This window comes from Doryrhamphus excisus, linkage group LG1 (assembly GCF_037039965.1).
Source record: "Doryrhamphus excisus strain RoL-2023G ecotype Guam linkage group LG1, RoL_Dexc_Guam_v1.1, whole genome shotgun sequence".
Lineage (NCBI taxonomy): Eukaryota > Metazoa > Chordata > Actinopteri > Syngnathiformes > Syngnathidae > Doryrhamphus > Doryrhamphus excisus.
In genome coordinates this window covers 24571330-24598176 of record NC_136357.1, presented here as the reverse complement: position 1 = coordinate 24598176, position 26847 = coordinate 24571330, and the positions used below count along the sequence as shown (strand labels likewise).

The window sequence follows — 26847 nt, the reverse complement described above, 5'->3', positions numbered from 1 at the left end:
GTTTATACCTAAAGAAAGATTCTCATCTTTCATCAGAATAACTTTGTTTCTACCTTTTTCCCCTTTATTTACAAATATAACACAATTAACTATTTATTTTCACTGTGTGTGTGTGTGTGTGTTCACACACGCGTGTGTACATGTGTGCATGCATTAAAATTTCCCTTCAATGTGTAACCTCCTTCCTGCAACACGGCGAGATGCCTTTTCACTTCCTGGTTGCTGTGGGTTGGGTGATATGGACCAACAACTCATATCCCAATATATTTACGTTGAATTAGGGATCGACTGATATAGTTTTTTTGGGCCGATACCGATTTTTTTCCATCACCCTTAGCCGATGGCAGATCTAAATTTGATCTAAAAAAAAAAAAACGCTTCAATAAAGTGGGGCATTATTTTCTAAACAAATATAGAAAGGGTCATAAATAATATTTTATATAGAAAGGGTCAAAAATTATATTTAAAACAAAGCTATGCTCAAATCCTCAGCCAATAACAAAAAAAACAAAATATGAAGGAGTGCCTGGTTTAAGAGGATATCATATTTTGATGATGTTAATGTCAAAACTTAAATATTTCTAAATATTTCTCTGGAATTACAGCAACTAATTTTCTTTAAATTTAAATTAATTTTTCAGCCTTTTGTTTTAAATTGTGGACACCTACAGATCAGCTACACACAGTAACCCGCACAGAAAACTTTCTAGATCTTCCAGAATGTGCACCTATTCCAGCTGTATTTCTTTGGATCCCACTTTCTAATTTTATGGGTGATAATAAATGAATAAACCCTTTGGAAAGCGATTTGAAGAGTGTTTAGGAGGAGAAGTTGTGGTTAGGCTGGAGACCCCAGACTTCTGACTTGTATATGAACTCCGCGTTTACTGAGTGCAGTCACAGTATGTCCGACATTAATGGCGGCTTCTGATTCCAATACAATCACTGCGCTTTAAATATGGATGACAATGTGGTTCTCCCCACCTCCGTGGATATATAGTGTGTCTGACTTTAATGTACCTTTCCCAGCAAGCACACGCTGCTTTTTATTCCAATGCAATCACGGCTCTTTAAATATGGATACCACATATCCATATGTGGCCCCAGAATGAATTTCCCTCTGAGGTACCGTATGGAGGAGTCATGGTGAACATGTGACTAATATATCATTTTAGAAGAGACTGGTACACGTTGTTTTAAAGGTCAAATGGCAACAGGAAAGATAAATGTTTGCAATAATGGCTTTTTCACACCAGACTGTCTTCTCCCCCCACCCCTCCAGGTATGACAGTACCAGATGAGGACACAGAGGCAGGCCAGACTGGGAAGTACTGCCTCGTGGCCATTGGAAGACTGCAGGTGTGTGCAGTCATTTGGATCCTTGCAGTAACGCCTCTGAGAAAACAAACAAAACCATAGCAATGTGTGTTTTCATGTTTACAAAGTCCTGAATTTATCATTTCGGAAGCAAATGTGCTATACAGTATATAGTACACATATACCCATTTAATATTTGACTTTAACTAGCATTACAATGCTGCTTATGTAACGTATGGATTTTGGGTTAGAACCCAGATGCAGAGGCGAGGTTGGCAAAAGTTTCAGTTTGTGTTGGCTTGCTCAGAGCAGAATACTATTAATAAAAGCTACGGCTGAAAAAGAATTTCCATCAGAAGGTGCAGTAGGAGCAGTGCAAGAGCTGGGAGGAAATGCACAAAAAATGAGTAGCTAAAAAACAGGAATAGGAATAATAAACCCTTATAAACAACACTACTAATTCTTGACCTGATTCATGACATGTATGTCTTTATAAAAATGTTTTATTTATGTTTTTGTTGTTTAGAGAATTGAAAACCTTCTAAATACACTTTTTAACATTATTAGAGCTCTCTAGTCATGAAATAACTCCCCTATAGTCACATTTACACTCCTATTACCCAATGTAGTAATGTACACATCATCGGGGCGGCATGGCCTTCCCAACCTGAATGTTGCGTTTTCCATTCTCCGTTTTCCCATGATAATGTCGAAGTATCCTTGGGTTAAGATACTGAACCCCCAGTTGCTCCTGATGCTTCGTCATCAGTAGCTAAATGTGCTAACGGTGTCAAAGGGCTTTTGGGTGTGTTTACCATCAGAGAAAATAAGCCATATTAGACATAAATAAGACTTGTTCTTTTTTTACTTCCTGTTTTGTATAGTGCTTCCTGCAGTGGTTACTATATACCTAGTGACCTGTGAAGAATACTATCTTCTATATATCAACTATACTAGCCTCACAATGGCCGAGTGGTCCTGTATTTAGCCATTCCTTTGCTTGAAAATGCTTAATATGTCAATAATAATAATAATACATTTTATTTGTATAGCGCTTTTCAAAATACTCAAAGATGTTTTACAGTGAAGAAAAATAGAGTTGAGTAAAAAAACAGAGTAAAAGATGCATTAAAATTCAACATTAATTCAGAGCTAAAAACAAGGCTAAAAGTGGGGCACAGCAGTCAGGTCTAAAAAGTTAGACATTCAAAACAGATTTAAACAGGTAAAATTTGCTTAAATACTATATATACATATATATATGTAATATACTGTATGTGCTGTATTCCACCACAAAGGTCCACGGTTTACTATATTTAATATATTTATTTCATATTTATTTATTTTATATTCATTCATTCATTCATTTTCTACTGCTTTTTCCTCACGAGGGTCGCGGGGGTGCTGGAGCTTATCCCAGCTGTCTTTGGGCGAGAGGCGGGGTACACCCTGGACTGGTGGCCAGCCAATCACAGGGCACATATAGACAAACAACCATTCACACTCACATTCATACCTATGGACAATTTGGAGTCGCCAATTAACCTAGCATGTTTTTGGAATGTGGGAGGAAACCGGAGTACCCGGAGAAAACCCACGCATGCACAGGGAGAACATGCAAACTCCACACAGAGATGGCCGAGGGTGGGATTGAACCCTGGTCTACTAGCTGTGAGGTCTGCACGCTAACCACTTGACCGCCGTGCAGCCTATTTTATATTTATTTATTATTTATTTTATATTTATTTAATATATTTTTGAAAAACTGTGGTTAAGTGAAGTCACAAAATTCAGAAAATGCCAAGGGATTACTGTAGTGTAGTGTTTATGGCTGCAGTCCATAATATTGATATATTCAGTAACTTCGCCCTCTAATGTAAACCTTACCTCCCCGTTCCATGGCGCACCAGCTTGATACACACAGATGGTCCCAAATGAATTTTTAGTACATTAAAAATATAATGGATTTAATGTCTGGAAAATGTCCACAATATGAACTCTAAATATAATTTCCTAACCCCTAAAGTCCTTCAAATTGATGATGAAATAACCGATGTAAATATGCTCTACTCTACCGTCAGGTGACAAGCTCGCCAGTCTCCATGGATATGAACGGCCTTGCCGTACCCACAGAGTTCTTGTCACGCCACAACTCCGATGGCGTCGTCACATTTGTCGACCCGCGCTGCATCAATGTCATTGGTTATCAGCCTCAGGTAAGCGAGGGAAACTATGCTGAAGTAAAAAAATGCTTAACAGAGTTCCCTGCCTTTGCATATATGTTTTCACAAAAAGACCTTTTCTTGTTGGGAACTGATATTTTCCTGAAACATATGGTAGAAACAAAAGTTTTTTTCTGATGAAGTACTAGAGTCTAATCTTTCTATGCTTATACGTTCTATGCTTATATAGCCATAGAACACAATGTTCTGTGTGCCTTGAAAAATCGTCTATAATGGTCGGTACTGGAGGTGTTGAAGAAAATTGGCTGAGATTGAATGAGTTCTAAGAACAGACGCCATGATATCAAGAAACTAGGCTGGCCTGAAGCTCAGTTAAAAAAAAACACACAAAAAACGGTGTAGTAGTAAATGAGGAAGAGAGAACATTTTCTCAGTTGTTGGTGTAATGCTAAGCAGCACAGACGACGAGGACGAGGAACAATCCAGCATCGTTCTGCTGCAGGCGCTGAGCTTTGGAACACTAATTGGAAAGCACTATTGGAGGTTTGCCTCGCTACTCCGTCCAGAGAAACACAGATTTAAACTAGCATGGAGGACAATAGCCAGAAAATCAATTTGGCATTAAGAGTTTTTATTAAAAAAAAACCAACAAAGTCATTGTCATAAGCTAGAGAACTACCTAAAGAACTCGTTCTGATATATCGTAAAACATTAAAACAATACCCTTACAGCAAATCTGGTACTTTGCACACTGGTTGTCTCTTAGCTAAATTGAAAACTTTTGAGTACTTTATCTTTGTGCGCTCACAGTATGGAAAAATACAGTATACTGTCAGTACCTGGGTGTTGCACTCAAAACGGTGGGTGTGCATTAGCTCAATAGTCGACATTTTGGCTACGTGTTGGAGCGAAGACGGACTTTGAATGAAATACTCGCTGATATTGCACTCCCCATGATGACACCCCATAGTATTAATATGAGTATCATGATATCCTCTTCTCACTTCATTATATGTTTTAAATGTACAATTATTTTCTATTTCCAAGGACCTGTTGGGGAAAGACATTCTGGAGTTTTGCCACCCCGAGGACCAGAGTCACCTGAGAGAAAGCTTTCAACAGGTAATTTCATCATCTTGATACATACATACACACAGTGGATCCCAGTCAGCACCTTCGCTATTCATTTTTCCTGGCCTCACAAATTTGCAGATATTCCGACATGTTTTTCACCAAAAACACACCTCATTCACTATTCGTCATTAATCATTTATAAATAGGTCATACGTACAGTAGTAAAGGTTAAATGTACAGCATACTGTACATGCACCATTGTTAAAGTCCACAGTTTTTAAGTAGATTGCAGATTAAAGTATTCATATGCAGTACAGTATTCCAATATATATCTACAATTTTGAATTTTTTTTAACAGTATCAACATACATTGTGTTCTGTGTCCTTGTGGTGTATTAAAGCGATCTGTTGGTGCTCTGTTGTATGTTTGTTTGTTTCTTTGGGCTTTTTCCTGATTGCGTGTTTTATTGTATTTACTACTCCAATACTAGAGGGTGTTGTGTACTCATGTGAGAGTTAAAGACGTGTGTGTTGGAGTAAAGAACGTAAACTGGGTCTGTGGAGGTGTGCTCCAGCCGCAATCTTGTCATGACCGCTGTTAATGAGTAAATGAATGATGAAAGAAAGGCTTTCTCACTTTTATTTTGAATGCGTGCCACGCGGGAATTCGGAGGAGAATATGATGCATTTAAACGGAAAAAAAGTATTTTTGGTGCATGAGTGAGAAAACATCTCTGTCACAGAGAGGAGTCATATTTCCTGCAATCTGATAACAGCTCATTCAGTCACAGTCATCAACGCCACAATTTTCTATGTGAACAAAGAAAGTAGTAGGAGATTTGTAGATTTATACATAGATGCACAAACATTTTACTCTACTTTTATACACTTTGTATCAACTTATTTCAGGAGCAAAATGTGGTGCAGACACAAATCGCTGCTTGCATTAATCTCCCATACTACCAAAATTGTATGAATAAATACATTATATGTACGTGTCATTGTAGTTGCTTATTGAATCCTTTACCACAAAGAGAGTTTTATTCCTATTATCAATAAACACAATTTTATCTGTGATTAAATGGGATTAATTATGACTTAACTATGGACAAAATGTGATTAATCACAATTAAATATTGTAATTGATAGACATCCCTAGTTAAAATCTATATTGAGAATGTCGCAAACAGATTTTTGTATGCTCTAACTATGAAAATATTCCATTTAGAAATTCACTTTCACGGTCAGGTCAGGAACCAATAAACCGCAATCAACCAATAAATGAGGGATTACTGTATTCCCTCTTACATTAAACCTGCATTTTGTGTTTGTGAGAACAATGAAAATTGAAGAGAGACTGGGAGGATTCCGGAGCTGAATCTTATGTAATAATTATGCCAGTCCATTTTATTGCAAATGTTGATCAGAAATGAAAGAACAATGTCATTGTTATGCGAGCAGGAAATATATATTTATATGGGCATCTCGATTACTTGAAATCAATTATAAACAATCTAGAATAATAATAAATTGTACAGCTGAAGGTAACAAAGTAATGACACTAATAGAAATGTTAACCCGTGTTAAAAGCCAGACCATAAAAGTAAGATTTCAATAAGGATTTAAAATGCTCCAGTGCAAATCTAATTTTAACGGGCAGGCCATTCCAAAGACTTGCGACACCCCGAGATTTAACATTTCGATCGAAGCGTGGTTAAAAGGAGCTGTGAGCTGGACCTCATAACTCTGAAGTGGTAACGTAAACAGTCAGTAAGTCAGATAAGTACAAGGGAGCCAGGCCATTCAGCAATTTAAAAAGCAAGAGAACAAATTTGAACTTGATCCTGTAAGTAACAGGCAAACCATGCAAAGAGGCCAGGGGAGGGGTTATATGCTCCCGTCTCTTGGTACCAGTTAATGGCTACCAAACCGCAATATAAAGAACTGCAATAGTTCAATAATTAATGATCAAAATGCTCCAAGACAGGAGAGTTTGATTCCACCCTTTGCCGTCTCCATGTGGAGTTTGCATGTTCTCCCTGTGCATCCTCTACATTCCAAAAACATGCTATTGCTATGCTAATTGGCGACTCCAAATTGTCCATAGGTATGAATGTGAGTGTGAATGGTTGTTTGTCTAAATGTGCCCTGTGATTGGCTGGTGACTAATCCAGGGTGTACCCCGCCTCTTACCCGAAGACAGCCGGGATAGGCTCCAGCATCCTTGTGACCCTGGTGAGGATAAGCGGTAGAAAATGAATATACTTCATGGGATCTCCTGGTTTAAAAAGAAACACAGATATGTCAGTAAATTACAACAAAGTTTATTTTGATGCCTTATTAGTTATCAACAGGTAGTCAGAGGTATCATCTCATGTGATGGCAACATGAGATCACAGCAAAAATCTTGGTTTATATGATCCTCTGTGTGTAATGTATATGTAACCTTTATGAGAAGAAGAACTTTAATCCAAGCCAATACAAAGAAAATACCATTAATATGAACACTGGCAAAAATGTATTAATATGAAAAAGTGTATCAAAGAGCCCGGTTGGGTCGCCGCGGGGTTAAATCATCAGCAAATGCTGTTGATTTACGGGAAGGACTCTCTTCACATGCTGGTTCAATGGGTTGTGATCTTAGGATTTGGGAGCTGGCACAGAAAAATCCATTTCATGTCTGCCTTGGCTGACGTTGACGTTTGCCTTGTCACACGCAGCTCATCTGGGTAAAGTCTACTTAAGTTCAAGTGTGCAACGCTTATGTGAAAAATGCCTACGTGGACTGAAATGATGGCCCCAACTCCATCTGTATTTTATTTCTAAGTCATTTTAGCTCAGATCGAATCCTTCAGTTTTTTAATTTATTGACAGCTCAACGCAATAACAGGGTTGGCTACAGACACCCAGTGACACCCACATTTACATCCATGGGTTATTTAACATCTTTCTTCTATTGTTCCATATTCTATTGGAGCTGGCGGGGGAAGAGAATGCAAACCAAATACAGGAAATACCTGCAGTGGAGAGCTATGAGACTCAAGTTTGATTCCACCCTTGGGCATCTCTGTGTGGAGTTTGCATGTTTTCCTCTGGTTTCCATTCCAAAAACATGCTAGGTTAATTGGTGACTCCAAATTGTCCATAGGTATGAATGTGAGTGTGAATGGTTGTTTGTCTATATGTGCCCTGTGATTGGCTGGCCACCAGTCCAGGGTGTATCCCGTCTCTTGCCTGAAGACAGCTGGGATAGGCTCCAGCACCCCTTGCGACCCTCATGAGGATAAGCGGTAGAAAATGAATGAATGAAATGTAAAAAAAAACCCTATAGCCCTAAATATCAAGTATATATTATATTAAATATTAAATGTGCTTTGTGCAATAGAAAAAGAAAATACTCAACAAATATGAATTAAGATATAAAGAAAATATTTAGATAAATGTGTCTTGAAAAAAGAATGCACCCTAAATGAAAAACAAATATGAGATATAATTAGCCCCGCCCTGCAAAAGGAACAGTGAACTGACTCACCAGCCAATCAAAAAAAGCATTTGCAACTGAAGGGGTATTTGAGGTGCGTTGACCTCATTCATTCCGTTCACAAAAAAGAACTAGTTCGTTCATGACCGATCAAAATCATGACTGCTCCTAAGTCGGCTGTGTCATATAAGGATCGACCAATACATCGGCCGGCCGATAAATCAATGTTTGCGTTCTTTACTTGAATCGGTATCGGCCGATACGCGCGTGGGTTCGCCGATATATTTTTCCGCCACATGATTTACAGACAGGCAGCTTTGTGTTGCCGGAGGACCCTGCAACACACCGCGGGTGTACCCCGCCTCTTGCCCGAAGACAGCTGGGATAGACTCCAGCACAAGCGGTAGAAAATAAATGAATGAAATCCCCCCCGTACTAATTCAAATAATATCAAATACTTTCCCTTTCCGTATGTCAAAGTGAAACTTCAACTCTCAATCCCAACCTGAACATTCATTCTCTGAAAGTGATATTTGAATCTAAATTTTTGTGTATAGTTGCACCCGTAGTGGTAGGGGTACAGCCAAGAATTTTGGGTTCCATGGACAAAAAAACCCCACACCCTTCCCTTTTATTTTTTATTATGTGGCCCCTTGATGGAAAAAGTTTGGACGCCTCTGCATTGGACACATTGTGTTTTCACGCACATGAACATGCTGCCAACTGTGTACCTAAGTCAAATTGGAATGCATTATCTAAAACATCCATCCTGATTCTTGGCTTTTGTTATTCAGGTGGTGAAGCTAAAGGGTCAAGTTCTGTCGGTGATGTACCGTTTCCGCATGAAAAACAGAGAGTGGATGCTGATCCGAACCAGCAGTTTTACCTTCCAGAACCCCTACTCTGATGAGATCGAGTATATCATCTGCACCAACACAAATGTCAAGTAAGTGACTCTTACCCACACATCTTTTCTACTTGTAAAGTAACATGTTCAAACTTTGATTAGCTTTTTTAAGGAAAAGGATATATACGTAGTTTAGCATCCATCCATTTTCTTTTGTGCAGTTTATAAATTGCCAGAATATTTTTGTTTGTAATATTATTGTTTGTTCAGTTTTTGAAAGCGTACATTAAAATTAGTAAAAACTACATTTAATTTACGTTGCGGGAATTTTTTCCGATCACCTGAAGGAGCATTAGGGATAGGGAGCATTTCCCAAATGGTGTCGGCCGAGCGACGGCTCTCATATTGGGTTAGTGAGCAAACACTGGAGTTAACTCATCAACTTTGTTTGGTTTATTTTTTAGGAAAATAGTAGTCATGCCAAAATGTTTTGTTCCTACAGGGAACAAAACAGTCCCATTACCGGTGGTTGTGATGAATACAGCTTAATTCCATGTTCTGCACCGTCTCTATTTCATCCCCAGATGTTTCTTCCTTTCCGAAAACTAATGACACATCACTTAAATCTCTGCTATGAGCCAGTGCAGACGACAAATCACTCACGTCCCTTAAACTGTATTTGTATTTTAGTTAATTTTGTATTTTTTATGCCTTAATTAGGCCAAGAATAATAAAAAAAAAATTACTAATTAATTAGTTGATGCGGCAACTACTGTGACCCTGAACTCTGGACGTCACTTCCAGTCCGCTCCAGGAACACACACTAGCACCAGTCTTATTTTATTTCTTATATGGCTTATTTTCTCTTATGTCTAGTGTAAAGGTCACTATAGGGGTGTTATGCCATGTCTAGGGAGCTCTAATAATATAAAAAAATATATACTTAGAAGGCCGCTGCATGGCGGATGAGTGGTTAGCGCGCAGGCCACACAGCTCGGAGACCCGAGTTCAATCTCTGTGTGGAGTTTGCATGTTCTCCCCGTGCATGCGTGGGTTTTCTCCGGGTATTCCGGTTTCCTCCCACATTCCAAAAACAAGCTAGGTTAAATGGCGACTCCAAATTGTCCATAGGTATGAATGTGAGTGTGAATGGTTGTTTGTCTATATGTGTACTGTGATTGGCTGGCCACCAGTCCATGGTGTACCCGGCCTCTCGCCAGAAGACAGCTGGGATAGGCTCCAGCACCCCCTGCAACTCTCGTGAGGATAAGCGGTAGAAAATGAATGAATGAAATGTTGTAAACCAGTTTTCTGTGTTCTAATGACAAAATATTCCATTTATAAGTAAGGAATCCGGCATGGCGGCTATTCATTTATTGCAGTCGGGTCTGGAACCAATTGACAAACGAGAAATTTTTTGAATGTCGGCTTAAATGTGGATATACACTGTATAATGTAGGACAAATTGGGAAAACTATGGCGAATTTTAGGTGATGGTTTGGTCAAGGTCACAGTAGCCTCACATCTGTCACGTTCTTCTTGTGTAACCTTCCAGGAATGCCAGAAATGACTTGTCTAGCATCTGGTACAAATGTCCATTTGGACCCAGTGATGAACTGATGAGGTCATGGTCGCTTGGCACTCACTTACTATATTTGAGCGGGAAGTGAAGAAGTCCTACTTGCTTATATTATTTCAGGTGGCTCTGAGAATATCAAGCGTGCAACATCATTAGAAAATGTTCAGACTCCGTGTGACGACTCTTGGACTCCGATGCAGACACCATAATATTGTACAAAAACTATTCATCAAACTCGGTTTTCGAACAGTATACACAAACTAGACCATTTGTACTATGTACATCTGTGGGATGGAGTGCCCAAAGAAAGCAATCTACATGTTGCTGACTTTCTTATTTAGTGTAACTGCTAAATAACACGCCATGGGGCTAAAAAAGTGCCAGCAATTTCATAAAAACTGTGAGAAACGCTGTTAAATTCAAGATGACCAGGATTAGATTAGATCACATGAGATGAGTTTGATTTGATTTTGGAATTTGTCTTCATTGACTGTACATTACGGGGACAATATTGCAAAGACAATAGAGCACATCAATAATGGTACAGTAACAGCAGGGTCTACAATTCAGGGCAAAAAGAACAAATTTTTAGACTTACTTATCACTTAAGTTCTTACAAGAAACAATACAAGCAGTTGATGTTTGCTAAATACAAGGATGAAGAGTCTTGAACCAGTCATGATGTGCTATATATATCACTATATTGACACTTACTATGGTACCCATTATGGCATTGGATGCTCATATCACCTCCTACTTCGGTACGGGACAAAATATAATAATAATAATAAATTAAAAGAAAAAAACACCTTAAACTATATTAGGAAAGCAGGAAGTGAACAAATGTAACAGTTACTGATTGTAAAAGTACCAGATGGAGGGGTAGGATTTAATAAGCTTTGCTTCTTCCTACTCCTTTTGGACATGTGGAACTGGGAACTGATTATGGGATGCATTCAATTGTAATCTGATGCATGTTCAAATGAAATAAAACCATTACATCAATAGCTATAGCATGGCACTGCCAAAAGATTAAACTTCTATTTATGTCATCATTGTATTTGTCCAAACAAGGTGTACCATGCATGGTGGTCTAATAATATTTTCCATGACTGTATGTATATGTATATGTATGTATATGATGTCTTAGAATATCGACAAATGTGTTGCATTACAAAATACAAAGTGACCCTTGTATCCTTTCATTTTTCAGTATTTCATCCTTAGTGGAAAAAGTTTGGACACCCCTGATATAGGGCAAATAACATAGCCACAAAGACACAACCCAGCATTTGGGTCCCGCTCAATTAAAAGCTTATATTCGGTACTAACTTTATATTCGCTGACCATAAAGTTAGTTAATTAAAATAAAATACTTTACATCGTCAGGCTAGGTCACTGCTTTGTTTAGCTGCTTGTGGACTTGCATCAGTTACATGTGTTCATGTTACATTCCCGACATTCCAAGTCATGTTGCTTCTGTGATGGTCCAAAAAAATATGCTGAGGCTGTCATGCCAGTTCATGACTCCTCTAATCATACATTCCTTGCTATTCTTTAACAAACTCCATCCCTACGTCTGTGTTGTATTGCAAAATGTGCATAATTCCACCACGCAATGTAATATTTGTTTTTCCACTTTGGAATGTCTTCCACTCACGGTTCCACTCTACATACTATGCAGCAGCAGTTGTGAATTAGGTACAGTGGTTGTTGACATGGAAGTTAGACGTGCATTGGAAGCTACACAAGCACCAGACACTAACATCAATCATGCAACATCGAGGAAAACAACAAACCGGTAACAGGAGTTTGCAAGGTTATGTGATTTTTAGGATTGCTTTTTTTTTCCCATCGAAGATTCCAATGCCTTCTTCTGTTGTGGACTGAGGATAATGTTGGAATGATGGAGTGATTACTGTATGCAAAGCACCTCTTTGCTGATGATGTATATGTTGTGTTCCTTACAGACAGCTTCAGCAGCAGCAGGCGGAGCTAGAAGTTCACCAGAGAGATGGACTGACTGCCTATGATCTTTCCCAGGTCAAAAAACCTCTAATTCTGAACTCTTTCATGAAATAATTCAAATGATAAATCATGAAAAGTGACACATGTCGTACTGTATTTGCTTGGTGACCAAGCTTCTTGTCTTCTCAGGTTCCTGTGGCTAACGTGAACAGTGGCGTCCATGAGGCTGGGAAGAACATTGACAAACCAGAAGCTCTTTTCTCCCAGGAGAGAGACCCACGCTTTGCTGAAATGTACACCAACATCTCTGGATGTATGTGGAGTGTTTTACATATTCTTCCTGAATCATAATAGGCTCAGATTGTGATCACGGAACTGATGCGTAATTAATTAATTCATCAACCAAGCTTATCGAGCGGCTCTTTCCTGTTATTAAATATCATTATAATCTGCTCTGTGTGTGTGTGTGTGTGTTCGCAGCTGGAGACAAGAAGATGATGGTTCCCTCCTCGACAGCGGGAGGACAGCAGCTCTACTCCCAGAGCTCTCCATTCCAGCAGGGACACACTGGCAAAACCTTTAGGTGCTTGAAGCCATAAGAAGCCTTTAAATGTGATGTGTGCTCTACAGCGTCATGTGATGTACAAGTGACATATAGCTTGGAGTGCGTCATGTAACTATCCCAGTTTATGGCTTCAAATGTCATTTTTAAGCAGGGGTCGGGAAGCTTTTTGGCGAAGAGAGCCATGAAGGCCAGATATTTTAAAACGTGTATCTGTGAGAGCCATATACATTTTTTTAAACATTGAATGCAATAAAATGTGTGCATTTTTATGTAAGACCAACAGTTTTAGATAATGGGCTCTAATTACGTAGACCAGGCACACTACCCCACGCCAATGGGGTGTGGCCAGCACACTTTTGTGAGCAGCGCAGTGTCTAATAATAAATCAAATACTTGTTGCTATTAATACAACTTCTGCTGCTGCATAGTTTTGCACCATACTCCGTATATTTCATTCTTTTGGCCATCTTTGCCAGAAGGCTTGGTTCTGCAGCTTTAGCTAGATGACTATTTGACTAAAGGAGAAAAGTTTATATTTACATGTTGACATCTCAATGACCGAGGTAGACTACAGCATTACCCAGTAATAATCAAGTTTTGGTGTTTGACCTGGAAAATATCAGGAAAGATAGATATGGATATGGCCGTATTGCAGTAGAATATAGATGGACGAATTAAAATGCATAAGAAAGTTGTTGATTTTGAATATTATTTTTAACAGTCATTTCTGTGATGATTTACTTTAAAATGTTAGCAAAAATACATTTTTATTGTGATAAGAAATGCTTGAGAGCCAGATACAGTCATCAAAAGAGCCCTACCTGGCTCCCGAGCCATAGGTTCCCTACCTCTGTTTTTAAGTCTTAAATCTTAAACTAGGGGTGTCCAAAGTGCAGCACTGGGGCCATTTGCAACCAGTAAAATGTCATTTCAGTAGGATAAAGTTGAAATATGAAAGAAAAAATACTTTATTTTTTGTAATATTTTGTAATATGATTAAGAGAAATAAAACAAGGTTATAATTTTTGGAAAATTTGGTTGCAGAAAAAGGTTAGAATGTTATGAATAAAGTAAAAATATTTAGGAAATAATGTTATAATTACGAGTAACATTAAAAAGGAGGCGGTTGAAATAGTTAGGAGGGAAAAACTACCAGAAACACGTGAATTTTACCAGAATACAGTAAAAAAAAAGCATAAAATATGTTTTAAAGCTCCAAACTTTAGGAGAATAAAACTAATATTCTGAAAAAATGAAGTCATTTTAGTAACTTAGAGTTGAAATTTCATAATATTACGAGAAATTAATTTTTTTTAAGGTTTAAGGTTGGGGAAAAAGTCAAAATATTATGGGAATAAGCTGAAAATATAATGGGAATAAAGTTGGAATATTATGAAAACAAAGTTGACAGACAGTTGAAATATTTGGAAAATAAAAATGTAAAAAACAGCGAAAATGGGGGGGCAAATCAAACTTTTTCACCTAACTGAGATGCAGTTTTTTCTTGAAATATGTAAGTTTTTATCATATCTGTTTGTTGCTTTTCAAAATATACTTGTTGCATCCTTTCTTTTTTCCATATGTGGTCTTTGGCGGAAAAAAGTTATAAAATAGAATAGAATATAAAATTCTATGTTTTTTTTTTTAAACTTGGTCTGTCATGATAGCCATTCTAACATTTTTAGCATGCAGTTGTGCAAAACAACCTCCAGATGTTTGAAAAGGGACCGAGCACATGCCGCAGCTTGTATGACACTTTTACAGCCAACATTTTAGCCAAAAAATACCACATTTTTGAACACGAGTCAAAAAGTTTGCCCACGCCTGTCTTAGCTCATTTCCAAAGTTCATTTTATTACTGTGAACACTCATTTTAAATCCATTTGACAACTGTAATGCTTCAATAGGGTGTTAATTGTTACAAATCAACACTTCTTACTGTATTTATTCAATGAATTCATAGGGGGGGCTGCACGGCGACGGAGCGGTTAGCAAGCAGGCCTCACAGCAAGGACACCCGAGTTCAATTCCACCCTCGGCCATCTCTGTGTGGAGTTTGCATGTTCTCCCCGTGCATGCGTGGGTTTCCTCCCACATTCCAAAAACATGCTAGGTTAATTGGCGACTCCAAATTGTCCATAGGTATGAATGTGAGTGTGAATGGTTACCTGACTTTTAGCCTTCAAATTGCTATGCAAAGTCTGACTTTATGTTTTCTGATAGATTATGGCCTACTATTGGTAAAAAAAAAAATCAAGCATTTTAAGTATAAGTGTCTAAATGGCATAAAACAAATATAAGGCATTCAAAAGATGTGGTGATGAAAATGACACTGGTCACTATGTGTCCATATTGTTTGGTTTGACACACAAGCAACAGACCTCACTGCCGGAACAACAGGCTTTTTATGGCTACTACTGTATATTGGGTAATGAGTGTGAAGGTGACTAAAGGGCTGTGATTTAATGTATAGTGAACGCTCTTGCTGATGTTTCTACTCTCTATGTCCCCACAGTTCCTCTGTGATCCACGTCCCTGGTGTAAATGACATTCAAGCATCAAGTTCATCCAATCAGAATCTTGCTCAGATCTCAAGACAACTGAACCCAGGCCAGGTGTCTTGGTCAGGCAACCGACCCCCCTTCTCTGGACAGGTAATACAAGCTAACACATAAACCTTCAACTTCAGGTTTGGGCCCATAATGTTTTCATGCAGGGCTGCATGACAGTCGAGTGGTTAGCATGCAGACCTCTTATTATGTCTAGTGTAAAGGTGACTATAGGGGTGTTATGCCATGTCTCGGGAGCTCTAATAATGCTAAAAAAGATATAGTTAGAAGGCTGCTGCATGGCGAACGAGTGGTTAGCACACAGGCCACACAGCTAGGAGACCAGAGTTCAATTCCACCCTCGGCCATCTCTGTGTGGAGTTTGCATGTTCTCCCCGTGCATGCATGGGTTTTCTCCGGGTACTCCGGTTTCCTCCCACATTCCAAAAACATGCTAGGTTAATTAGCGACTCCAAATTGTCCATAGGTATGAATGTGAGTGTGAATGGTTGTTTGTCTATATGTGCCCTGTGATTGGCTGGCCACCAGTCCAGTGTGTACCCCGCCTCTTGCCTGAAGACAGCTGGGATAGGCTCCAGCACCCAAAATGATGGTCAAAAAACAATGGTTGCGCAGATTCATTTGAAAGCAGATGTTTTTTCCCCAAAAAATATTTTAACTTTTACAATTTCTTTTTCTTGTCGTGTTATGACTTTACCATAATATTTTGACTTTATCCTCCTAATATTGTTAAAGTTTTTTGTGCCCTAATTTGCTAAAAAATTGCGACTTTATTTTGTACTGTTTCTTTCTCAAAATATTTCAACTTTAATCCATTTAATTTTTTTAATTGTATTATTTATTTACTTTATTGGATTAATGTAATTTTTTTCATCATAATGTTATAACTTTATTCGTATAACTGCAAATTATTGTTTTTTTCCCATTTTTGCTATTTTCTTCCATTTTATTATTCACCTCTATTTATAGAATAGGCCAAGGGCAATAAAAAATAACCTGTGGGCCACCAATGGCCCTCGGCCCGCACTTAGGACATCCCTGACTTAGAGACTTTAAATATCTGGAAAGCTTCAAGTAAAAGAATGTGTTCAGGATGAATTCACATTTCCAGCAAATGAATCAAACGACTGAAGTGAGATAATTTCGAGTAAAAGAGAGGCATGATGTTTTCACCGTCCCCAAACAGATGTTTCAATCTGACATCATGATCAAGTTTAGAGCGCGACCAAGTTTCTGGTCCTACGTTGGCCTTCTCCAAACACAGTATGAATTGAAACAGGGGGGGGGGCGGGGCAGCAGAGATTGTTGAATTTTATTGGAAGGGTACGAGATGAAAAGCTCTTTCCTTCTGTCCAGATGCTCCAGATGCCACACAGTCTTCAAGTGCAGGCGGCCATGTGCTTTCATACTCTTTCAAAAACATGGCTGTGCTGCAGACGACATTGGCACATCATCACTCAACACATTTTACAGGCTCATACTTCCTAGCAAAGCAGCAGAGATATTTTACTCGTGAACTTGGGCTAATTTATAGAAAAATGGAATCAAATATAATAATAATAATAATAATATTATTTATTATTATTATTAATAATAATAATAATACAAACACATGCATGTTAGGTTAATTGGTGACTCCAAATTGTCCATAGGTACACCCGCAAATGTAATAACTGCCCACAAATGTAATACAAATTTGCAGCTTTGAATGTAATAATCCCGCAAATGTAATAAATTTCCCACAAACGTAATAATATTTGCCTACTGCAAACGTAAAACTGAATTTCCAGCAAATGTAGTAACTATTACATTTGCAGGAAATTATTGCATTTGTGGGAAAGTGAAAATCTGTAAATGTAATAACTTAATGTAATAAATGTAATGTAAATGTAATAACCACAAATGTAATATGAGACAAAATAATGATCTTTGTGGTTGTTGTTGTTTGTTTTTTCTTCTTTTAATGTCATTTTGAGGATTTTAACAAGATAATTCTTTTTTTTTTCTTTTTTTGTGGAAAAAATATTATTGTATTATAAATATTATTATACATTACATTATACATTGCATTATGATACATTAAAGAAATCTTTAATTATTAAATTATAATTTATTTTAAATTAAAAAAGATAACATAATTGTGATAATTGCAATTGTTTTAATACAATTATTATTAAAATTATTGTTATTATATTTTATTGTTGTGTTATTTTATTTTATTATTATATTTTATTTTTATATTATTATAATTTATTTTGATTATTTCTTCCCCACATACACACAAAATCACACATACAATAATATACTGTAACTAAAACGCACATGTACGCCCACAAACAAAATGTAATAAATTCAGTATTATCACTAATAATTCAGTATTATGTTTGCAGTAGGCAAATTTTATTACGTTTGTGGGAAATGTATTACATTTGCGGGATTATTACATTCAAAGCTGCAGATTTGTATTACGTTTGTGGTTTATTACGTTTGCGGCTGTAGCACACCCCGCCTCTCTACACCATAACTTTCTCCAGCCTGTAGTATATCTGTTATGTACGTGTGACATTATTATTCTTTTTGGGGCGCTTGCTGTACTTGTTTCATTCTGAACGCTTGGGGGCGTGTGTGTGAGCTGAAAGGTGCTTGTCACTGCTGTCCTTCCATAGAGAGGAAATCAGCGTTTATTTGTTTGTTTGTTTATTTTACCAGCACCAGCAGAGGAGGAAGCAAGTAAAATGCATTTAAGATATTTTTGTGCTCTAATGGATGGATGAATTTGACTGCCAAGACGGAGCAGAAGGTGTAGATTAGAACTTTAAATGAAACAGTAGTATTTTTAGGTAAACACAGGCAAGTCCTTATGTTGTGGCAGGAATACCAAAATGTCAATTCCATCAAGCTTAGCATCTGTCTCTCTGAAAAAAAAAACGATCTTCTATATATATGTTAAATGTATAATGTATGTGTAATATCTAAGCAAGTGTGTCTGCTCCACAGTCCAGTAAAGCCCAGTCCAGTCCATTTGGTATCGGTGCGGGACACAGCTACCAGACCGATGCAGCCTCATACAGTCCGCTCTCATCCCCAGCGACCTCCTCTCCTAGCGGCAACGCCTACTCAGGACTGACGAACCGCAGCACAGCTTTTGGTGCGTCATCCATGTCATCTATCTGATGTGAAAGGCGGTTTATCGGTTTGGAACATGCTTAAGAAATGCATCACACGTTTACACTTGCACAAGTCAACACGTCGGAAAAGGAGTAGGAAGAACGCAAGCTTATTGAGTCCTACCCCTTTTTTTTCCATGTGTCAACATTAGCCCATAATTCATTTACGCTATGTCATCGTGTTCAATTACTAGCTTTTTCCAATAGGATAGAAAAGAGTAGTGTGTAACAATTAAAGTGTAACACAATGAAGATTTAATAATTAATTAATTTTTTAGTTAATTAAATATTAATTAAATTAATAAGACTTAAGTATAATTTTACAATTAATAAAATTGAACAACATAAAAATAATATATGAACATACAGTATCTTAAAATGTTATATACGTATATATATTTATTTATTTATAAATGTATTAATTTATTTATTTTTAATCGGAAATAATTAAATTAGTGATTTATAAATTAATCATAATCTTATTTTTAATGCATTACTTTAAAAAAAATTTATGTATTTGTAAATACATTTATTTATTTTAATAAAATAAATTTATAAATGTATTTATTTTAATTTGTGATTAATAAATGAATCTTAATCTTATTTTCTAATGTATTAATGTCTGAATAATTTTTGTGTTTATTACATTTTAAATAGAATTAAAATGTCAATGTATTCGTTCATTAAAATGTTATTTTATATTGTTTAATAAAAATTGAATTAAAAGAAATATAACAATGATATAGAATATATTTTTAAATAATTTAAGCAAATTAATAAAATTAAAAGAAATATATATTTTAGTTGAAAAGCATTTTTCATTCATATATTGTTATATATGTTATACTGTATATCATATATTGTATATTGTTTTTAATGTATTAATTTGTTAAAATTATTTTAGTATGTGTTGGGGATTTTATTCATTTTAAATTATATTAAAGATATTAACTCATTCTCTACCAAAGACATATTCATAAACATAACATTCATAAACATATTCACAAACGTATTCATACATCTTTTCCAGGGTTTTTTTGTTGCTAGAGGCAAATGGAGTTGATGATACGAGCATGTTTGGTTCCGTTTTAAGCCGAAAAAACGAAGTCTTGTGTGATTCCAGACGTGTCAGGAGAGAGCAGCCAGACTGGAGCTCAGTTTCAGGGTCGACCCAGTGAAGTCTGGTCCCAGTGGCAGAACCAGCATCACTCCCAACAAGCTGGGGAGCAGCACACACACCCCAACCCCAGCCAGACTGAAGTCTTCCAGGTGACACACACACACACACACACACACATACTGTATAATTGGTCTGCCGAGACTTTGAAGCTGACGTCTGCGTTCTGCGTGTGTCCAGGACATGCTACCCATGGCTGGAGATCCCACCCAGGGAACGGCCAACTACAACATCGAGGACTTTGCCGACCTCGGCATGTTCCCACCTTTCTCTGAGTAAAAGCCGGCCTCCGCTCTTCCTCCTCCTCGCTGCAGGAAGCGGACTGACGTTTGCACCCATCACGTGGCATTTTTCTTTGGCTTGGCGGCCACCGGCTCACATCTGAATGTCGGCTTGAACCCATCCAGCATGCACACAACAATGCGCTTGTGTCAACATACCTCATCACTGAAAGACGAGTCAGATGGACGCTACCTCAGTCAACGTGCAACACTTTGTCCCCCGCCCCCCCGTGGATGCTGCAGTGTCTCAAATGGAATACTCGTGTCGGTGCACTTCACTAAGTACTCCGTGTACTTAGTTCCTGAGTGTGTATTGCTGGCCTTGCAATATTTTCCCACTTCATCTCCGTCCCTCCTTTTCAATGCTCAATTGGAACCATGCCGCTTAGCTACATCGCCATGATGGTGACTATTGAGGCGGGTAAGCGTCAATTAGTGTAAATACGCAAGTGCACCAATTGAGACACAGAAATGTCTTAACATCTTCAAAGACACTTACGTAGTCTACTTTTACCAGAGGAGGTCATCTCGTCTCATGGTACTTTCACACTTCTCCGACGTCTAAATTGGCCTTTGCATATTTTTGTTTGATTAAATTCAATGAGGGCGGCACGGCGGGCTAGTGGTTAGCGCGCAGACCTCACAGCTAGGGGACCAGAGTTCAATTCCCACCCTCGGCCATCTCTGTGTGGAGTTTGCATGTTCTCCCCGTGCATGCGTGGGTTTTCTCCGGGTACTCCGGTTTCCTCCCACATTCCAAAAACATGCTAGGTAAATTGGCCACTCCAAATTGTCCATAGGTATGAATGTGAGTGTGAATGGTTGTTTGTCTATAAGCTGGGATAGGCTCCAGCACCCTCGCGACCCTCGTGAGGAAAAAGCGGTAGAAAATGAATGAATGAATAAATTCAATGAGCCTTGTATCAGATCATCAACTAGTATTAAATATAATACATTTAAAATAACTAAATATACACAAAAGGAATAATATCATTCACGTTGAAGTTCTGGATAAAACTATTAATAACTAAACTTAAAATACATTCATCGGGAATTATTTGATTTAAAAACAACTTCTTTCTTATTTAGTGTCATTGTTTCTGCAAATATGACCGCATAGTTTCACCCTCATTAGTTTGGTTTGAAGGAATAAAAAGCTAAAGAATAATCAATATCAATAACCATGTAATATGAAATACATTTTTAAATTAATAAATACTACACTAATACGTTCATATTTTTTTTTCAATTAATAAAATCCCCAAAAAAATTAAGAGGGGCCTCGTCCCTCGCCACTTCACACTTTGATTCTATTTGAAATGTTCAAAAATATATTAATCATGATGTTTTGTCGTTGAATACGTAAAAGAAAAAGTAAAAAGAAATGCATATTCACTTATCATGATTGGGCCTGGAGCCAATAAACTGCCAGAAATGATAGATGTGAATTAATAGATTGGAAAAAAAATTATTTGTTTTTATTTATTCATGTGTTAAAATGACTGTTGTATTTTATTCATTTTTAACTAACTTTTAAATGAGTTAATGTATTGTAAAGTCATTCATTTATTGTAAATATGTACAATACAATGAAAATCATTTAAAAATTGATAAAAATGCAATACAAAATTGTTAATTTAATATTGAGAAAATTATGAATATGTTACTACATTTAAAATTTATTTAAAAATGAATAAAATACAAAAATAATTTGAACACATTTATTAATTAATAAATAAGGATTTTTTTTTATTATCAATTTGTGGAACTTAATTACTTGGTATCTTATTTGTAATAATTTACTAATTTAAAATGTATTCAATTTTTTATTATTTAATATAATAATATTAAATAAAATACATTTTAAAGTGAATGAATACAAATAAAAAAAATACAAAATAGATTTTACCAATAAATTTAAAAAATGTATTAGTAATGTGTGAATGTATTCATTAAAAAAAATCTTTTTCTATTATGAGATGTTATACTTTATTGTTTGTATTGTATTAATTAGATGAGTATTTTCTAATGATGATGCCATGAATAATTATAAGGACGTCATTCCACTGACACGCCCCTGACCGACCTCCTCTGGTAACCCCAACAAGCGCAGAGGGATGAAGTGTAACGTCAGCGTTGAACAAGTTCAACTCCATCTGCCTCACGCACCATCATCATCATCATCATCACCTCATCAACCTTACCGTGTAAAAAGCGTGTCGTCATTCCGTGTAGAAATTCAACATTTATAAACATTTTATAAACGCCGAGTCGGCTGAGTTGAGGCATAAAGTGCACTTCATCAATAGCGTCTTGACTGGTGTGTTTGCTGTTGTACATTTCACACGACTTCACTTTCTTCATCTCAAACCTTTTCGGAATACTTTGTAGTGTGCCAGCTTTTACATGATATTCACACACACACACACACACACACACACACACTTCAGTGTTTGCGCTTAAGATGTCAGATCAACATTTTTTGTAAATAAATGTGATTTTTATGTGTTATTGTGTTACGTGTAATAATAATAACAATGTGTGCAATGTGAGTCAATATTAACTGTTGGTATTTAGTTAGTTGTTAAATCTACTTTGACTTCTAGGCCTGTATAAATTGTGTATTTTTGTGTAACAACGTGTGATTTGTGACAATAAATTCTTATTGATCATGTGTGTCCACTTCACACTTGGAACTCTTGCATTATTTGGCAGCGTTATTAAAAGCCGGATGAGAGGGTACTGCAAATGGTAGTATCGATCTGATACCAGGTAAATTCAAGTTCGGTACTGGCGATGATGAAAGGGCCCAAACATTGATGATGATGATGATGAGATGGCCTTGTAGATGAGTGTGTGCTATTTATAACGTGCAACATTTTATGTAACAGTGGCGTAATAGATGAAAAACAGCCTATTCTGGGCTTAGCATAGGCTGCCTTGTTTTTTTTTAGGAATGTTCATAGGTAGAATCATAGGTAGACACTATTATGCTAGTGGTTAGCATACTAATGTTAGCATGTTACTATTGCTAGCATGCTAATTTAAGCACAAGTACATTCATTCATTCATTCATTTTCTACCGCTTTTCCTCACGAGGGTCGCGGGGAGTGCTGGAGCCTATCCCAGCTGTCTTCTGGTGGCCAGCCAATCACAGGGCACATATAGACAAACAACCATTCACACTCACATTCATACCTATGGACAATTTGGAGTCACCAATTAACCTAGCATGTTTTTGGAATGTGGGAGGAAACCGGAGTACCCGGAGAAAACCCACGCGTGCACGGGGAGAACATGCAGGAGAACATGTGAGGTCTGCGCGCTAACCCCTAGACCACCATGCCGCCCAGCACAAGTACATTTTCAGTCATTTTCAAAGGTGCACACTATCATGCTAGGTGTTAGTATGCTAATATTATCATGTTAGCAATACTAAAATTTTTGCCATTTTTATATGTAGACATTATTATGCTAGGTGTTAGCAACATTAGCATACTATATGGGTGCAACAGTCCCAATGTCAACATTACCAATATTGTGGGGAAATTGATCCCACTTTCCAGGTACAGTGCCGTACCTGGGGTAATTAATTACAACGGCAGGCCCATTCAAATTTTCTACTTAAATTTTCGTAGTTATTAATATTATGTGCTATTAATATGGTCTTTATTGTCTTTATCAGTCCGGTGCTAGTCTCACTGAACAATTACTGACACCTAGTGACCAATGTAGAGTACTACATCCACAATTTGAATGGAGGGCTTCATTTTGTATGTTAGTTCATTTTGATGTTTTTATGCTTGAAAATGCTAAATGTAGGCAAAAATATGCACTGTTTGCTTAATTTTGCTTTGTTTAAAATAGGTCACATTCAGCCATGAAACAGTGATCATTTATTTATTCATTTTTGAAGACCATGATAGAGTTTTGGAGCAATGTTCGAAGTGCAACATAGTGAGGGATGACTGTGTTTATCCCCCCCCCCACACACACACCCATAAAAATTGAGAAAAAAGAGCAAAAAAATTTGGTCAAGAGAAAACGTTCATCCTAACCAAGCTCACCAATCCAAGCGGCATGTCATCTTTTTCGTTTTTCCATAAGCGGACTTTGCAAAACCGTATTTTAAAGACTTTAAGACTTTAAAAATAAAAAAATAAAATAAAATTTAAGAAAATAATACATTTTTCCACTTCCTGTGCCAGCCTCAACTCTCCATTTCGACTTTTTCCTGACCACAGATGCTGCTCACAATGTCTGCTCTAAAACTGCTGTGATTCAAAGACAGGAGACGCTGGCAGCCAACCGTCATAAAGAGCACCGCCAAGCAAACAAAGGCGAAATCTAAAATGTTGAACGTGTGTGAGGGCAACGCATGACGGAAGACTCTGATTGGACCTTCATTACTGTCTTAGGAACTCAACACTGCATGAAGTAGTAATTGTTTTGTTGCCAGCGTGACTCGAGAGTTTGTTTTTTGTTGGGAATAAAAGCTCAGTGATAGTAGAAGAGGTTAACCAAATCACACGCACATGATTGACAGGAAAAAGCGTGGAAAAAGCCTGCATGCGGTGACTGCTAATGTTTGAAATAAGCCTCTTTTCCAGCTCAGGAACCTTTTGAAGAACGCAACAAATGCCGTAGGATTTTGAAAAAAAACCCTACTGCTTTTCCAGGTTTAAAAAAAAGGTAAAAGAAAAGTTCTACGAAGCTACAAGGATCATTTTCTTAAGTCAGGAAGCATTAGTGGAGCACTCGTGCTGCATTCACGGACAATAGTCTCTTTTTGTTGGATCATGGAACTATCCAAGGTACGGACGGGTTCCCCAAAGCTGGAAGCTGCAGCCGGCAATAAGATTTCAAAGGTTATTTTGAAATGACCATAAGTCTTAAACCAGTAGTGTCCAAAGTGTGGCCTGAGGGCCTTTTGCGACCCCAGCTGACGACATACTTGAAAAAAAAATTTAACAAGTGGCATTGATTTTGATTGTATGATTTTTAAAATATAAAAAATTGAGTTATTGTTATCACAGTTTATTATTGATTATTGTTGTTATGATTGCTATTATTATTTAGTTGATGAGGTATTGGTTTGTTTTCACTTTTCGATAGTTTTGTGTGGTTTTCTGTCTCTTCAGGCGTTGTGGAGCTGGACTTTTTTTTGTCCTTTGTTCATCAAATAAATATTATTAAAGAAGAAACAGTTGTAAGAAGAGTGTCATAATGATATAAAGAAAACAAATATTATATTAGGAGCATAGAGTTGAAATGTTAAAGAAATAAAAGTCATAATAACAAGCAAGCATAATGTTACAAGAATAAAGTCAAAATATTATTTTACAGTTTTAATTTTTGAATTTTACCCATCACATGTCATCTTATTAGCATAGGATTGATGTATATATTTTTTAAAGGGATGGTATTTTTAATATTACAGGAAACAAACAAACTAACTAACTAAATTTTTTTGGAAAATTAGGAAGATTATTTAAGAAAATGTATCTATTTTGAAAAAACTGCAAAAATGTGAAAAATTAGAAATGACCAGCATTTGTCCTAATATTCTTTTTCACCTATATCAAAAAGCAGAGATGCATTTTTTTCCTGAAATATACATACATAACGTCTTAGCATATCTTTACAGAATATCAAAATGGCCCTCGCATTCTTGAATATGTCAAGTTTGTACACCCCTGGCATACATGTACCACAGTAGAAAAAAAACACAATATTTACATATTTATATCTTCCTGCTTCATTGATAATGTTTTTCCTCAAGCGGTCAGATTTGACACCTTGCTTGGCAGTCCCTGAATGCACCATAGCGGCTCCTGTTCCATGTGTTCATGGCTCATTTTACATTATCTTCTATGAGGGGCGAGTAGCTATACATTTCATACTTTAAATGTGTTTCGTAAGCATGTCACTTTTATCGCAAATGTTGATCTGGAATCCAAAAAAAAAAAACATCAATGTCAAGCTAGCAGGAGAGTTTCAAGGAGGAGGAGCGAGTCATGTGTCAAAAGTAGACATTTGAAATGTTGTTGTAAGACACAAAGCTCCTTGAGTAATAAAGTTGAGTGGTTGGCATGTGTACAGCCTCTGGCACTCTGCAGTCTGTGCTTCCAGATGAAGTATGCAGGTATGCGTGCCTGGGAAGCATCATTAGACACATCTAATCTCTAAAACATTCTCTGCTATATATTTTCCTTGGGGGAGGTTATCGGTATTAGGCAAAAATTCAAAGAATGGCTGCGCGTTATACATCATATAACATGTTTCTATTTACTGGCAAGTAAATTGATTCATAAGTGGACAGTATCATGTATAAATGTCATCCTAAATGCTTAATACATTTTTACATATATGTATTATTTTTTAGATGTTTTAATGTGACTTTGCTTTTTGTTTTGTTGTTAGTAATTTCGTGTTTGTATGTTTATATATGCTTAAATGTTGTTTTTATTTTTGTGTTTTAGTTTGTTGTTTGTTTGTTATGTTGATGTTTTTTGTTGTTTCGTTTTTTGTTTTGGTTGTTTTGTCATTTTTAATTTACTGATGAAGTTTTTAAAATTTGACTGGTGTTTTGTCTTTTTTTGTTTGTTGTTTTATTTATTTTTTCCTGTTATGATTTT

The 26847-nt window shown here is 36.9% G+C and overlaps 1 protein-coding gene across 4 annotated transcripts in view; it reads left to right on the top strand.

Annotated features, from left to right (window-relative positions):
• arnt2 (aryl-hydrocarbon receptor nuclear translocator 2) overlaps positions 1–21028 on the top strand; it is a 51325-nt gene extending 30297 nt beyond the window's left edge. For 3 of the 4 annotated variants that reach the window (XM_058078312.2, XM_058078311.2, XM_078792555.1), the window contains 11 exons: positions 1283–1359; positions 3399–3533; positions 4548–4622; positions 8850–9001; positions 12452–12524; positions 12639–12762; positions 12930–13032; positions 15530–15668; positions 18582–18732; positions 19875–20020; positions 20109–21028. In XM_058078312.2, the coding sequence (XP_057934295.1) occupies positions 1283–1359; positions 3399–3533; positions 4548–4622; positions 8850–9001; positions 12452–12524; positions 12639–12762; positions 12930–13032; positions 15530–15668; positions 18582–18732; positions 19875–20020; positions 20109–20207 (1274 nt within the window). In that variant the 3' untranslated portion in view covers positions 20208–21028. Of the gene's footprint in view, positions 1–1282; positions 1360–3398; positions 3534–4547; positions 4623–8849; positions 9006–12451; positions 12525–12638; positions 12763–12929; positions 13033–15529; positions 15669–18581; positions 18733–19874; positions 20021–20108 lie in introns of those variants that run through there. The other variant, XM_078792561.1, reaches the window with a different exon arrangement.
• Positions 21029–26847: the final 5819 nt, after the last annotated feature.